Source organism: Gymnoscopelus microlampas (assembly GCF_963454915.1).
Source record: "Gymnoscopelus microlampas genome assembly, chromosome: 7".
Classification (NCBI taxonomy): domain Eukaryota; kingdom Metazoa; phylum Chordata; class Actinopteri; order Myctophiformes; family Myctophidae; genus Gymnoscopelus; species Gymnoscopelus microlampas.
Genome location: NC_139944.1, coordinates 37,053,954 through 37,070,218, shown reverse-complemented (window position 1 = coordinate 37,070,218; position 16,265 = coordinate 37,053,954). Strand labels below are relative to the sequence as shown.

Below are 16,265 nucleotides of genomic sequence, written 5' to 3'. Positions count from 1 at the left end.
ATTAGCTGACCTTGTATTGAACTGTACTTTCATGTGCTTTTTTTCTGCAAACTTCTAATAGTACTTCTAAAAGTATTCAATCAATCAAAAGAAAAACCTGGGAGGCGGATTGCTCATTATATGCTAAGTTGCCAGTGCCAGGGTTTGAACCTATTGTGAATCAGAATCCGAGAAAATAGCTACATTTTCAGGAAGAGGGGTTCCATCAAATGGGCAAATTTCAAGTCCTCAATCAAGGACTTAGTTAAACAGCCTTTAATATGATGACAGGGCTACTACATATTAAAAATAATGAAATGCCACTAGGAGCCGACTGGTTTCAACAAACATGTCTTCCTCAGAGCGTGGCTATAGAGGACTGTCACAGCAAGTTCATGTCCTCTTGTACTCCCTGTGACCAAGGGGACCAATCATAATGTACATCACAATTTGAGGCTGAGGGCAAACACTGCAATGCAGTACAATACAATATAATATAATGAATGGCCAGATTTCTTTGTGAAAATTTTACAATGCGCACTTATGTAGCCTACAAATAACATTTATGACGTACACAAACTAAAATCTAGGTCACAATGTGTTGAACCCAATCTGTGTCTACACATCACCTATTTACAAGAAGGGTTTAAAAAACATCTCCTCATTGAGACCAGGGTACACAGAAGCATCAAATGAGAATATCCAAAATGTCTATTTGAAGCAACCTATTAAGTCTATTGCCACCTCTAACTGATTGCTCTACTTGTTCTATTCCCTCTACTCTCAGGAGGCTGTCATTGCCATTACGTGCCATGGGATAGTCATTGGTTCTAATGGCATATTTATGCTCTGCCACTCTATCTTCCAACCTGCGTCCAGTGTAAAAGCACCCACAGGGACAGGTGAGGCCACACACAATATAAGTGGAGTTACAGTTAATGAACTGTTTACATTTGTGAGTCTCCATGGTCTTGAGATCTTAAAATTATTTTTGTTGTATAACATTAGAGCAATGGTTACAGTTTGTTTGCAGACATTTATAGGTGCCTATTGGTCTATTTAACCAATGACCCCCTCTCTTATTTCTATTGGTATCCCAACATTTTCTGGTTGGGATACCAATTTTATCCATTCAGAGACTACCGGTCTCTGAATGTCTATTTGTATATAATATAGACAAAACACATACAGTATATTTACACAGGCTAATCAGCTAGTTAACTTGACATTGTCATATTGCATTTTCTAATGTAATTTACCTATATACGTGCAGACTACAGATACATATACATACCTATATATGTCATGTATTATTTTTATTATGATAGCCTGTCCTCTTTCATACTTTGTTTGGTAAGACAATGACATAACTTTAATGAAGAAGTAATCTTGTGAGCTTTGTGTATACCATTACACATTAAAAGAGTCTGCGCACGGTGCCACTATTTAAAAATGTCAATGCCTCATTTTAGATTGGTAATCTTCTTCAATTGTTCAATGGAAAACATAGCTTAAATGACATCATGATGTTTTGTTTGTAGTGGGACAGTTAACTCGTGTCCAACACACAGCGGGCAGGTCAAAAAGGTTGGCGGAGGGCTGCATGTTTCTGTCAGCGAGACTATTCATTGTGCTCTTTGGGGCCTTGATTGAGGATATCCTCTAAACAATTGCTCCGAGTGTTCAAATTGGTTCAAAGATTCAGACGTATGGTCTTCCTCCCATCCATCCCACTTAGTTACAGGAGTTTCTATAAACAATTGCATTTACTGGCCACAAGCCCATGCCTTAACATAACAATCCATAGCATAATTCACCTTACATGATTTCCCCACTATGCTTTGGCGTACCTTTGTTAATTTAACTTTTCGTCAGTGTGGAAGGTAATATGCAGCATCCTCTCCATTTATTGAAATACCTTTTCTTAACTTACAATCCAATCCAATCCAAGCTTGAGTATCAAATTAACAGTACACATATTCATATTTGGTTTTCCCACAAGCAGTAACCCCTGTGAACTGTACAGACTCTCAGTCATACTGCTATCAACCATTAGGCTGTGATGGATGATTCTGAGGATGACGGACTCTTTCCTCCCAAAAGAGCTGTTTGCGCACTCATACCGTTGCATTATTTTGCCAGGCGGGGCAAGGGGGGCCAGATTAGTTGCCTTTTCACCTCCGCATTAAGGACCCCCGCCCTGAGACTAAAGGTTCAGTACACGAGCAGGAGCCAAGTAGAGAGTAATCAGGGCCCTGCCCCGGTAGACTGACATTGTCTGTGCTAATGTCTCAGGGAATTCCACCGCTTCCTCCCTCCACACGCTGGGAGGGAAACGATAGTCCCGAGGGTGTCCGCTGCCGGGAGTGTGTGTCAACAGCATCAACCATACAGTACACACACCCACACATTCACTCACACACACACACACACACACACACACACACACACACACACACACACACACACACACACACACACACACACACACACACACACACACACACACACACACACACACACACTCTCAAACACATACTCTCAAACACACACGCACAATAGTGTGTGTCCTCCCACTGTCTGGCCCTGGTTGGGGCTGTTTGGCTGCTGCTGAGGAGTGGGTTGTTCCCTGTACTCCCTTTCCACCCATCAATGGAAAAGAATCATAAAAAATCGGAAGCAGGCTATCCAAGGCCTTGTCCCATGAAAGGGGCCGCAAGTGCGTGTCTGATGGCGATTATCCCCCTTGACAGACAGGTTGGCCAGGAAGCTATAGGGTTGAATAAGAGGCGACGAGGGGGTGGAAGGTGTCTACCTTGTCAAGCGCTTGAGATACAGCACCATAAGGGTCTGTTTAGGGCTAAGTGTGGTGGATGGGAACTGTATCACAATCTTACCCCTTCCTATTTTGCCCCATGGTATCCTCCACGTAATGTCTACCAGATGGGGCTGCGGGTTGGAAAAGCTTTGCTGACGACTTTGACACAATAATTTATGTTCAAATGGAACTTTATATTATCCTGTACAGGGATATCACTAACTTTTATACGAAATCACACCAGTCAGAGGTGGTTGTTCTGAGCCTTCTCACCGGCCCACCTGGACATACAGTATAAAAATATAATGAAAGCCTCAAAGTTTTGTCATATAATTTAGCTGTGTTTATTTCTTTTTGCACTGTCCTCATTTACTTGCCTGCTTCTTAGTTGGCCATGTTGCTTTCCCACCCAGGAATTAAAATTAGCACCAAAGCAGCAGTGGGGCCACCTGGGTCCCAGGCTGATGTCAAACCTGGCACTGACCCAGGGCCCCGGGCCCCACAGGGAGGACCTCGGCAGGGTCAGTCACTCAGCCCTTTTCCTTCCTGTTTCTCTATGACATCTTCCTGCCTGGGGGCCTCTGGGAGCCATTCAACGGGCTCCGCCAGGCCCCCAGAGCTGCATGATAAGCTCACACAGCAGCTTCTAATTAGACTTTAGAACTGACAGGTGGAGAGACTGGAGGGCTGGGATGCTTTATGCAAGTGTACAGTAACTTATTTCCATTGGGTGTATTTCTAAACATCCAGGGATTAAAGCTAAAACAAATCTCACGACTGCAAATGTGTGTTATTCCATCCCACTCTGGGATTGTGTGAAATAAGTTCTCTTGTTTCCTAAACAATTAGCACAATATGTAGAATTATGAATAGGTACTTTCTAAACCTATATTCCTCATTCCTGCTGTTCTATACAGCCAACCAGTTGAAGGAATTGCAGATTGAGGCTTTAACCTTTGCTTTTATAAAATATTTGACACCGTTAGGGTTTTATGGAAGATACTTCTGAACATGTATTCTATAGTATGACCCATTCTAATACTCTTTAATCTTATACAAATGACTGAAATGAGCCGTGGCGACTGAGATCTTTAATCCATGGATATCACTTCACTGGTGATTTAAAAGATTTAGTCTTGTAATAACTTTGTTGTTAACAACTCAAGCCATGTTTTCAAAAATAGTTTGTAGATCTGAATTTATTTATTTATTTGCTTTACATGTATTCATGGTGGTTAAGTAAGTGTGTCCAGTCCCCCATCACTCACCTTGAGTAATATCTGGATTTGCATAGCAAAAATGCAACAAGTGAGGTTTGATTGGTGTTTCTCACAGTGTTCAATTGTGTTAACAATAATGACAATGAATAGGCCCAGGAACCTAGAAAGGCATAAATCACGATTCACTGCATTAAAAGACACATGAACACATACAAACTCACATAAAGTGACTTACACACATGCACAATGGTGGCATACCTTCATTTACACTCTTTGTCACAACCTTTATGGAAATATACACACACACACACACATTGTCTCCCATACTCCTGTACTCATGGTGTGATCTACTGCGTTGATTCATCAGCAGCTGTGTTTGCCTGGAAACAAGCTGCAAGGTGATATTAGCTGTGACTGATCAACACCACATGTGGATCACAGCCCAGGAGATTTACTACTTCAACTCAAGTCATGCTAAAAATCCCACTTGCACTTTCCAGATCAGTGATTCTCAACCTTTTTAATTTCAAAGAACCCCAGTATTAGGCCATGGATGCCCACTTGTTATGATTTTAATTCTGGGACCCAAATATACAATATAAAATGCTCTGTGAGAGTGTACAAATGGAACCAAATGGACCCCTATAAGCATCCATTTGGTTCCATCTGAAAACTCTCTGAGTTACAGACCCGTAAGGGTACTTTTGGTTTCTAACTATCAAACATTTATCCCCCCCACCTCCGCGGCTAACCCTTCAAGGACCCCACATTGAGAACAAGTGTTCTATTTCCAGGCCCTGAATAGTCAAACATTTGAGAACACAGAAGTAGTGACAAATTGAGATGCAGCAATTGGAGGACCAGGGCATGCTTATGAATGCTAGAATGCAGAACATTGTGGATTTAAGACATAGGTGTATTAAAGAATCGAAAAGCTGGAGTTTTCCCCCTGTGGATGCCATTGGGAATGGGTACAAACAATGTGGGGCAGTTTGCGATGATCCTCATCTCCCCTCATTTGTGTATTTCCTGTTTTTCCTATACCCTCGCCAGTGTTGATTCGAGTTTGCATGATTCATGCCTTCCTCGCTGGCACTCTCTTCAATGTACCATCCTGACAAGGCCTCTCTGTGGTCACTCACTGCTGCACCATGCCTTATTTTAGAAAGACCCTACTCAGGGCAAGATTGATTACTTCCTTTTTTGAGGCAGCTCGGCATGATTGCACTGAGAGCAAATGTAACGCTGTATTGGAACTTCTCTATGCAGTTGCAGTCAGAAGCTGCCAGTCATGGTTCTCATTGCTTGTTAAGGACAGATGGCTAGTAATTTCACTTTTTTTTTTTTTCTTTCTATGAAGCCAGAAAATAAAAAAGCGCTATAAGCTTTTTGTGACTATCAAGCCATCATTCTGTAAATTAAAGATATACTTTACTTGTGTTTACGAACATAACACAGACTTTGCTGTTCATCTGTAGCACACTGGTAATTCATTTTATCAAGTGTTGTGTAAACAATGCTTTGAGGAGAAAATATATTCACTCTCATGTGTGGTTTGCCGTAAGTTATGTGCCATGACAGAGGTTTTGACTATGCTTTTTAAATAATTGTAAAATTATTTACTGGACTGAGAACCTGCAAAGTGGTAACTTGTTAGTTGCATAAAACAAACAAAGTGACATCCCTGCCAAAACCACTGCAAATACTAGACAAGCATGTCTATGAAAAAATAGATTTAATTTCAAAACAGAATTCAAAATGTACTGAAAGATCAACTGACTACAGTCTTCTTGTAAGATCATATTCCACCAGTGTCACTTGAGTGTTGTAGAAAGTACAGTACACTACAGCCTTCTCATGATGGGTGGAGTAGTCTTTTCTGTCCCACATTATTCCTGAAACTGGTCTCTTGTGACAGTCTGCTTCCAGAGGTGGGTGATGACACTCTGAACCAAGCTCCCCAAAAGCATCTCCCTCAAGATTGTCTTAAACACTGTTTAAGATGCTTTTAGAAACGTAGGCCGGTTTGTGGGCCAGAGTGTTGGCTGGAGTGCTCCCTGAGGTCTGCTCCAGGGATTAGGTTAAACCTGAACAGCAGTGTATAGCAGACAGTTTCATCGCCGGCTCATTCGCAGTGTGTTGCCTCCATGCATTTTCGCACAGTCTCGCCTGTCTTTCACCTGTGAACAAAGCAGGAAATTGCATTAGTCGTCGCTGTCGCTCTTGATCAGAGCATTATTCTTTTAAGTCTGTATAGGAAATAACTTGGAACCAAAACACAATCAGTTTTTGGTAATTTCTTCTCCTATGAGGATACAAATAATTTGTTGCAAATACACAGCAGCATTATTAAAAATAACATGTTGCCCTTTAAAGGATTTCTCAGTAGACTGAATTATATAGTCCCTATAAATAAACAAAATCCCAAGAGAGTAATTGGGACAAACGAAGATCATTTCCACTTCACTCAGATGCATGGAACTTATTCCTATAGTTCATTGTGGGATTAGTAGATATAGGCTATGTTCTGATTAACAGGATTATTTTGATAAAGAGTTGTTGTCTGCAGTCTTTTGACCACAGTAGCCTCTGCAATGGATTACATTTTGTTTTCTTGATTTAAAACAGTTGCTAAAACAGAAACATGCAGGGGAAAAGTTGCAAAAAATGATTACATAGTTGTAACTTTGCAATGGATTACATTTTGTTATCTTAATTTAAACAGTTGCTAAAACAGAAACATGCAGGGGAAAAGTTGCAACAAATTATTGTATAGTTAAACTTTTTTTTTTTTTACAAAGTCTAAAGCAATGGTTCTCAAACTTTTAAATGTCAAGGTCTCCCCTTAAATCTGACAGTGCACAAATGGAACCAAATGGACCGTTATCGTCCATTTGGTTCCATTTGTATACTGTCATAGTTACAGACTTGTAACGGTCAATTTAGAACCCCCCAAAGGAACCCTGAGAGTCCCTGGAATCCACTTTGAGAACCACTGGTCCAAAGCACAGACTATTCATGAAATGTATGATAAAGCAAGCATGTTTTATTTCTCAATATTCATAAACGTTTACCCCTTTTCGCTGATTGCTGAGGCAGAACGTGCAGATAGTTCTTGGCTGGTGTTTGCCTTCTCCTCCCTCTCCCTGCGAGGAGCTATATACTGCGCCCAGACACGGCTGGCCGTCCTCGCGTCCGTCTCCGACGATAAGCACGTTGGCCAAGTGCGAGATATAGCTGGATGCCAGGCGCAGGGTCTCGATCTTGGACAGCTTTCTGTCCACCGGCTCCGTGGGGATGAGAGTCCTGAGAGCCGTGAAGGCGCTGTTGACGCTCTGGGTCCGGTCCCGCTCCCTGGCGTTGGCCGCGTTCCGCTGCTTCACCACGACGCGGCCGACGCCCAGGACGCGGGACACCCGGCGGTACTTCTCCTCGGCGGCGCAGCATCCGTAACTCTGGTCCGTGCTCCCGTCGCTCTGGTCGCTGCGGTTCTCCTCGTCGTCGGACATCACATGCAGGTCAGCGACGTAGGAGGAGAAGGGATGAGTCGCCAACGGCCGCAGCATAGTAAAAGCCATGATAAAGAATATCTCGCTCGTAATATTCAAAGAACGGGGGTTACGTTCGTAACGTTAAAAAAAAGTCCGTTATATTATAGGCCTGTGTGGTTGCATGTAGAGTTGCGCGTTACGCGCGTAAAGGAGGTCACGCTGGAACTAGAACGTGTACGAGAATTCACCGTGGAATGATTCGAGATTGTTTTGACACTGACTTCTCCTCCATCGGACAATGGAGTGATGGTCAACATGCAGCTTGTACGTGCGTGTGATATTCCTGCAAGCGCTCTTTATACTAGTCTACAGTAGCGCCCCAGTGAATGGGAGGGACCAATACCATACTCCTAATGTTTTGGTCCTCATCCATGGTGGAAGCCAGTGGTTTGGAACTGGGCAGTGGTGGAAAAAGTACTACAATGTTTACTTAAGTAAAAGTGATACTGCAATGTAGAAATACTCTGTTACAAGTAAAAGTCCGGAATTAAAAAATGTACTTGAGTAAAAGTACATTAGTATTGGTATCAAAATGTACTGAAAGTACCAAAAATAGAAAGTACTCATTAGGAAGAATGTCCAATTTTACAACTTTTCAAATGTTTAAACAATCTTTTGAAAATAGCCGATAGATAGATTGCCTATTTTCAATGGCCAAAATGTACATAGGGCTGAATTAAGTGGTTAATGTATGTTTTGTAATCAAAATCAAAATCTACCAAGTAACTAGTAACTATAGTATTCAAATAATTGTAGTGGAAAAAAGTATAATATTTGTCTCTGAGATGTAGTGGAGTTGAGTATGAAAATCGGAAATACTCCACTAAAGTAAAAATACCTCAAAAGTTTACTTAAGTACAGTACTTGAGTAAATTAGTAATTAGTTACTTTCCACCACTGGGAACTGTCTCGAAAAAGTTCACATCTTTACAAATCCAGGTTTTGTTTTGGGTTGGTTTTGTATGTAGGTTATACATTATTTATAACCAACACATAGGAGGACATCAATCAATATAAAGTAGAATATTGTCATGAAATTCTACATCAGATAAACCACTCTTTTTAAGGACAAGACTTTACTGTCTCTAAATCTTACTGCCTAAATATACAAACAGCTTCTGAACCCCTCTGTGTTGCCATAAACAAATGGGCTCCATCCCCTTCCCGGTTATAATGAGTGAAATTCTAGAAATACATTTATTAGTGTATATTTCTCCCTTTTCTAGAGGATTGAAAAATATCTTCTCGTAGGCAGCTATACCTTAAACAGTTCTAAGCCGCTAAATGATGGACCTTGTGATGCCCCCCAACGTCTCATTATTATATGTCTGTCTCATAATGCTATGAATCCAGTTAGTCCAGGGTTAGGGTTAGCATTATGGCCAAGAAGACTCCCTTGGGATTCCCAAGAATATATAAACCATACTTTTAGTCTCTGTGATCTCCATATAGCCTAACCATGGATGTTACTCCAGAATTCACAGATTTTCGGGCATAACGAATAGTGCATGCACCAAATCACCCTCCTCCACCTGACATTTAGTCTGGATTTGCTTTCAGACCCAGTCTAAATAGTGTTCACAAAATATGCTAGCTCTCATGCACATTCAGGCAGAGGTGGATGTGCTGGTAGGCAAGATAATGCACATGAAGACAGGAAAAACCTCCCACTGCTTCTCTCATGCACACTCCAATGAAGATGGACAGGACTCACTTAATGCTTCATATTACATTTTTCTGCACGACACGTTTCGCCTGGTGTTGGCTTCGTCAGGTGCTATGAGCAATTTGGACTGTCAATTGTGTAACCTTCAGATTGTTTCATGATGTGTTTGAATGGGGCATCAAATGAGCATCAATTTGTTTTATTATCACCTCTTCTAGACGGAACTTCACAGATCATTCAAATACAGTTCACCCAATCCAGCCACCCACACCCACTGGCCTCAGAAGGCCAATGTGATCAGTGGCTCTGCTTGGTTTGTCTAATGGGTTAAGTGCAGTGTGTAAATAAACACTCAGCAGATGCGGGAGGTGATCAAGCCTGAACTTTCTCTGTGGAAGCTGAGCAAATGGCTTCCAGATTGACTGGCGCTGCTGTAGGGAGAGAGGGATCAGTGGCAGGAGAGAGAGAGAGAGGGAGTGTGTCATCAAAGGGATTGTTTTCACAAACACAGCCCCTTGACACATCAAACCAGTGCAGTGGCGGCCCCTGGCCCCTGGCTCAGCTGCACCAACAATAGCGACCTGAGCGGGACCTGGTTCCACTCATAAAGCAGGACACCATGGTGTTTTACTACACTCAGCCGGCCAGCAACACGACCCTGCCGCGCTTTCTCTCCCTAGCCACCATGGCCTCACAGTTTGGAACCGTAAATACTTTACCCTCCGCCCCCACTCCATCAACCTAAGGAATGCCATTAAAACCCTGTCGAGGTGATTAAAGAAATAATGAAGTGTGTAGTGGGCGGGACCTCTGTTAAGGTAGACGTAAGAGTGACACTACTGAGATTTCTTTTGGGAATACTTTATTAACAGTTTGCAAACATTTGGAAGCCGCTATTAGAAAATCCAAAACTTTTAGGACAGTGTGATTCAACCACATGAATTCAAAACTTTTTCCAAAATAGCATATCTACAAGCTCACAATGTAGTATCACATTGCGTTGTGGTGGGGGTAGGTGGCTTGGGTGAACTGTATCTAAAAAGTTAAGTCTAGATGAGATAATAAAACAATAAGAGAAGCACATTTAGGCCTATGCACATTTCATTGGTATGACCATTCAAATATTTGAAATTGATTTTAGATTGTTGTTTTTAGATTTTTAAGTATATATTTTAAATATTTTGCCTATAATAACGTGCCCAAAATAGGGCCACCAGATTGAAAGCGGTTAACTATAATAAAGCAAAGAAAAACAAAGAAAGTACAAAGAATCGATCATAGATCATAATTTATCCTTATAGAATCAGAAGCCAGACTAAATGAAGACAGAAAAAAGAATGGGTTTTGATACAACAGGCAATTCTTCTGACATCAGGTAATATACCCCTCCCACACACATTCCCCTTTCACATGTGCCAAGTACTGAGTGATGAGCCGATGATGAGCACATGGCTAGTCAGCTCTAACACTGCCCAGTTATCTCCTCTGAGGGGAGTGGGGACACTGCTGGGAGAGACTGCGGTCAGACATCTTGACTTACTGAGTCCATCAGAAACAGCTGCACCACAGAGAGAACCCATGGCCATAACAGTTATTCCTCACAGCCAGCTGCAGACCACTGCTGATGTTTTCCTGTGTGTGTGTGTGTGTGTGTGTGTGTGTGTGTGTGTGTGTGTGTGTGTGTGTGTGTGTGTGTGTGTGTGTGTGTGTGTGTGTGTGTGTGTGTGTGTGTGTGCGCGTGTGCGCGCACGCGAGCGTGTGTGTGCGTGCACTTGTGTGTGCTTGCCTTCATGCTTTATAAGAGGGTGCACAGAGTGCAGAACCACAGGAATGAGAGGGGAGACAGAGATTGATTGGAGAATGTTTGGATAACGAGCAGCTTAATGTCAAGAGTCTCAAACTCATGATGACTACATGGTTTGCACCCCCCACAGAGCTCCTTTAAATAGGGGCTACACAATCAGTGTTGGACAGTAACCCTACAGTACTCAAATGCTTTTTTTTTGCAAGCATGTGTAAGCATATATAGCATGTGACTCTGCTATATATTTCAAATAGAAATATTGTGCTTTTGACTGCACTTCATTTTTATGATGGGACTCTTGGGACCCAAACTTACAAAAATATATTATGAATTAACCACTTAAGCCATATATAAATACAGTGAAAATAGCAGATCTACAATCTATAAGCTCACAACACGTCGCACCGCAACACGTGAGCTTGCAGATCTGCTATTTTCACAAACTTTTTGTTTTTTTAATATTATTTGTTTTTATTTTTATTTTTTGGGGGAAAATGTCCTAAATTTTAATACAGCAATGCATTTACATTAAAAAGAAAATTTACTTTGTAATTTGTACTTTTGAATACTGAGTATTTACTTATAATAGAATATATACTTTGTCCACCACTGAAAATAACAGAGATATTCATTTGTCAGAGAAAAACTCTCACTTCCCATTTTCTGTAAATGTAACGCATAGCAGAATTGTGAGGTGGCTCCCAGTACAGTAGCAGCAGTATTATCTGTCAGTTAACCCTGTGATGTGACCTCAAGATAAGACTCTCAAGCCTACCTCCCTTCTTCTGTCCCGTCCTACACCCTGACCCCACTCTCTCCCTCTCTTTTAGTCTCGTTCCCTCCCAAAGACACTGATCGTTTTACACAGCTCTCGACAGCTTGAGTAATCAAGACAGGTGGGACCCGTCTGTGTGTAAAAGGTTCAACAAATGGTCTCAACCACATTTTCCACTCTTTCACCTCTCATTTGAAGACTATATAAAATATATCTCAAACAAAACCTCCATTTAAGGCATGAAATCTTCACTCCTTATAAAATGAGATCACTGTGTAAGATAGGTCCCGAGTTGCAAATGTGAAAATCACAGTTTCATAGGTGGACATTTTTCTCATGTTACACTCACAGCCGCCAAAGGTAACATCTTAGCTAAAATAAACAACCCAGGGCTGTTTAATGGGACATATCTAAAGCCACAGGTGCCTCTTGATCCTGGGGCCGGGTGTCATCATCTCCCTTGAGGCCCCCAGACTGCCTGAAGTCAGCTCAGCCGCTCTGATCCAGGAAGTCTCCTCACACGCGACAATTCTTGCGGAGAAGCCCACAGCAGACTTTAATGTCCCAGGCTGGGCTGGAAGGTCCTTTGGCCCATGTTTGACTGCTTCCTCCAGTGTCACCTGGGACCACAGCGTCCTTGGTTCTCCTCCAAGCTTTCCATGGGTCAACAAAGTTTATCAGACAGGAGAAATCTACAAGTTGGCAATAAAAACTTGTCTCTCATGATGCCATTTCCCTGTTTTTTTGGTTCCCTGTTTGATACAAGAAGCTATAAAATCACCCATCATGCTTTTTTCTTTTGCATTGATGACTGGCAAGCACCTTCCATTGACCTGGAATTACGTTGTTCTCCTTTGTTCATTGAGGACGTTTTATGTCCGTCTTGTTTGTTTCTTATGGCTATATCCTTTTCAAAAGGTTGTGTGTGTGCGCGTGTGCGTTTGTACTGTACGTGCGTGCGTGCATGTGTGTGTGTGTGTGTGTGTGTGTGTGAATGTTTTTGTCTGTGAATGTGTGTGTGCATGCATACGCGCATGTGTATTCTTAATGGCTGTCATTGTGTCTGAAAATAGTGATCTCCACTCTCCTGTCCACCGAGACACATAGTTGTGTTTCCCTTGGGGGAATGATGGCTGGAGGCCAAAGAGGGCTTAGCCCCGTCTAGTCTGGACCAGGAGGCCTGGTTCTCATGACACTAGGCTCAGTGCACATCCTGTCCTCAAGCTCTACAGCGTTGTGCTGTTAGGGGCCTGTGCTATGCCAGGGAAACCCTTGACCCACATGGCTGCCTGCAGCTATGGGAAGGGCACAGGCCTATACTGGGCACCACTGTTACACCCTGTTAAGTAACAGCGTGAATTTCCACCTTTTGTGTATGGTGATTTTGACTGACACCTCTGTGTATGTATTCCTAGCTTCCTGAGGTTAGTTGTTTGGCTCTGTACGGGCAAGATGTCTATTTTTTTCTTCACCATTATGAACGTGACTTGAGAACTCGCTATGCAGTATGCACGTTATCAACCGTGTGCATACTCTATCATGAATATATTGTAGTTTTAAGACCTTTGAATCATATTTACTGTAATGGCTTATGCTTGGTGGGATGGTGCTCTCCCTATTGCTCTGTAACATGGTTGCCCCCTCTGCTGGCCAAGAAAGTCACAACCGTTTTAGAATTAGTTTTTCTCATTCATGATCACCTCTCTCTTTATAACCTAAGTAATTCCGTATTTTATAATTACTTAGGAACAGCAAAGAAGTAAATATGACCACATGCAATTAAGAGAAAAATATAATTTAATAATTAGTGAAGCATTAAAATTTGAATATGTGCAATTCAAATTTAAACAAAACTTCCACAAATTACATCAATTCATTGTGTAATTTGTTTGACTGGTCAGGTAGTTCAACTCTAGCCTTTCAATGTTAAACTTGTGCATAGTTTCATGAATGGAAAAAAAGGATATTAATGTATTTTCCCATTTACTGTCTTTTCATTACTATATCATCAAATTAAACAGATCCTGGAACAGTTTTCTCAGAAATATATTATCTTTTAAATTATTCTGTTTTTAACAAATTCAATTCATCTTTCTAATAAATAATGCTCAATTCACAAATGCAATGACAAATAAATAAATCATCTGATAAATAAAGAATAAATAGTTAAATAAATCAATAAATAAATACACAAATACATGTTTTCATCAATTTGGAAGTATTTTGGGTAAATAAGAGCTAGTTGGTGTATAAAATAATACTGAATGGTAAATTATTGCATTTAAATAAATACAAAACAATACAAAATATTTACAATTATAATCAAAGCTGAAATTGTTAGGAATTTGTATACGTTCCCTATTTCCCTCAACAATTGTAAGTGAGATTATTGCTTCTACCAAAAGGCTGGAGTAGGAAGATGCATGCATGCAAAACAGAGACCAGTCTGTGAATCCACAACCTGTCTTTGTCATCTCACTTATGTTTAGAAAAAAATGTTCAAATAGAAAATGAATGCAGAAGGTGCCGTATATTCAAGTTAGTCCTCAGAGCTGAAGTCATCTTCATCTCCAGATCCTTTGAAGCAGGCTGATTCATAGTGCTTGTTCAGGTAGGACTTCAGGGCAAACTGTTTGTGGCAGCGCTTGCAGGTGTAATGCTTGAAGGCCGAGTGTGTCTGCATGTGGGCTCGAAGGTTGGAGCGGTCGGCAAAGGCCTTGCCACAATGGGCGCAGGCAAAGGGCTTCTCCCCTGTATGGGACCTCAAGTGACCTTGCAGTAGCCAGGGCCGACTGAAGGCCTTGCCACACACTTTGCACTCGTGCCTCAGGTCGTGAGTGAGCATGTGCATGGCCAACGCCGGCATGGACACATATACCTTGTGACAGGTGGGACACTTCCTGGCCTGCTGGCTGTCCAGACTGCGGTGGGTCTGTTTGTGTCTGCTCAGGTTAGAGGAGGTGGCGTAAGACTTTCCGCACTCGCCGCAAGCGTGGCGTCCCTTGGACTTTGTTTTGGTAGGAGAAGACTCGGCAGAACTGACCTCCTCGCCGCTGTCCGTTTGGCTGCCCCCTTTGCGGGGACACTTCTGCTTGGGGCTGCGGCGGGAGCGTCCGTCGGAGATGAGGAAGGTGTTGATGGTGCAGCCCTCTGGGTCAGGGCTAGGCAGGGTGCCACTGTGGGACTCAGCCGTGGCGCTGGACACAGGACTGTCCGGATGCTCCATATCATGGTCAGAGAACTCCTCTCCTCCGCTGCCCCCGACACTTGCCTGGGTGTACAGGGGCCCCGTGGAGAGCCTGGTTTGCCTTGACCTGGAACCTGGCTCCTTTGTTTTCTGGCACACTGAGGGAATGATGTAATCCTGAATGTAGCCTGGGAAGGGAAAGGGGAACATTTTAACATAGAGAAGAGGGATCGTTTGTAGACAAACACTTATGTGAGATTTCATTTTGTATTGAAGTGTGAGTTATACTTTCACAGTTAAACATCTAATGTCTTTTTGAAATTCATATTTGAATCCAATATTATTTCAATACAATGTTGTGTGGTATCTGTATGATGAAAACGACTGATAAATATAAAAATGTTCATCCCAAAGACCTTCCAGTCATCAATATGAAACAGTATACAGGAAGCCATTTGAAAGTGCGAGGATCAGCAAGCTTTGTGAATGAAATATTAATGAGTCTTCGGTGCACAGTTTTGAGCTGATCAATAACTCATCTGGCTCTAACAAGTGCTATGATAAATATAAAAATCTGAAAAGGCCACAGCAGATGAATACAAGTCATATGTGCTGACATTGACAAAACCGTTTCAATTCAATCGTTCTGCTCACAATCGATCCACCTGTCGCCACCTGCCAGTAGTGGCACGTCTGTATCTGTAATGGCAGGGGTAAGCTAAACAGGGTGTCTGAGTGGTGAAATCCCCTAAATCGCTAAATCATTTTAATCTGATCATTCCCCATCTGTGGTGTTTTTGAAAGTGTTTGTGGGTATGGTAATGGGGAGATTGAGTGACAGGTGGGGTGCGATTTGTGTGATGGGGAAAGGCGGGTACAAAGAGGGGGTGTGCATATGGGGGGGTTAGAGTCTGATCTTGACAGCAGCGCGTAGTATATTGTGCCACCCCCTCACATGCAGCCCCCCCCCACCACAACACAATGGGAAGTAGACAGCTGGCATCCTAAATCTGAGGAGAAATGATCCAACGAGCACAAGCATAGTCTGTGATGTTGGGACATTCCAGTCAAAGCACATATTTCTTTGGATGTCTATGGCTCCTTATGAGAAAAACATATAATTTGTCATCATTAAATCACACACACACACACACACACACACACACACACACACACACACACACACACACACACACACACACACACACACACACACACGTACGTGTGTGTGTGTGTGTGTGTGTGTGTGTGTGTGTGTGTGTGTG

At 42.2% G+C, this 16,265-nt stretch overlaps 2 protein-coding genes across 2 annotated transcripts in view; both read right to left on the bottom strand.

Moving 5' to 3' along the window:
* Positions 1 to 4,887: 4,887 nt before the first annotated feature.
* LOC311048837 (transcription factor 15-like) lies at positions 4,888 to 7,824 on the bottom strand. Its single transcript, XM_084062149.1, has 2 exons — positions 7,092 to 7,824; positions 4,888 to 6,197 (listed from the first exon to the last, which is right to left on the bottom strand). The coding sequence occupies exons 1-2, from the start codon at positions 7,593 to 7,595 to the stop codon at positions 6,132 to 6,134; spliced, it is 570 nt and encodes a 189-aa protein (XP_083918275.1). The 5' UTR covers positions 7,596 to 7,824; the 3' UTR covers positions 4,888 to 6,131.
* Positions 7,825 to 14,352: 6,528 nt separating this feature from the next.
* LOC311048707 (transcriptional repressor scratch 2-like) overlaps positions 14,353 to 16,265 on the bottom strand; it is a gene marked incomplete at both ends in the record, with an annotated part of 3,034 nt that continues 1,121 nt past the window's right edge. Inside the window, one exon of the mRNA XM_084061975.1 lies at positions 14,353 to 15,188. Coding sequence (XP_083918101.1) covers positions 14,353 to 15,188 — 836 coding nt within the window. The remainder of the gene's footprint in view (positions 15,189 to 16,265) is intronic.

What these genes read in the sequence shown, in the direction of transcription:
- LOC311048837 (XM_084062149.1), bottom strand. Translation starts at nt 7,595, where the DNA reads ATGGCTTTTACTATGCTGCGGCCGTTGGCGACTCATCCCTTCTCCTCC. An exon ending in TCAGCAATCAGCGAAAAGGG is followed by an intron (nt 6,198 to 7,091) that starts GTAAACGTTTAT and finishes CTTTGTTCACAG; the next exon opens with GTGAAAGACAGGCGAGACTG.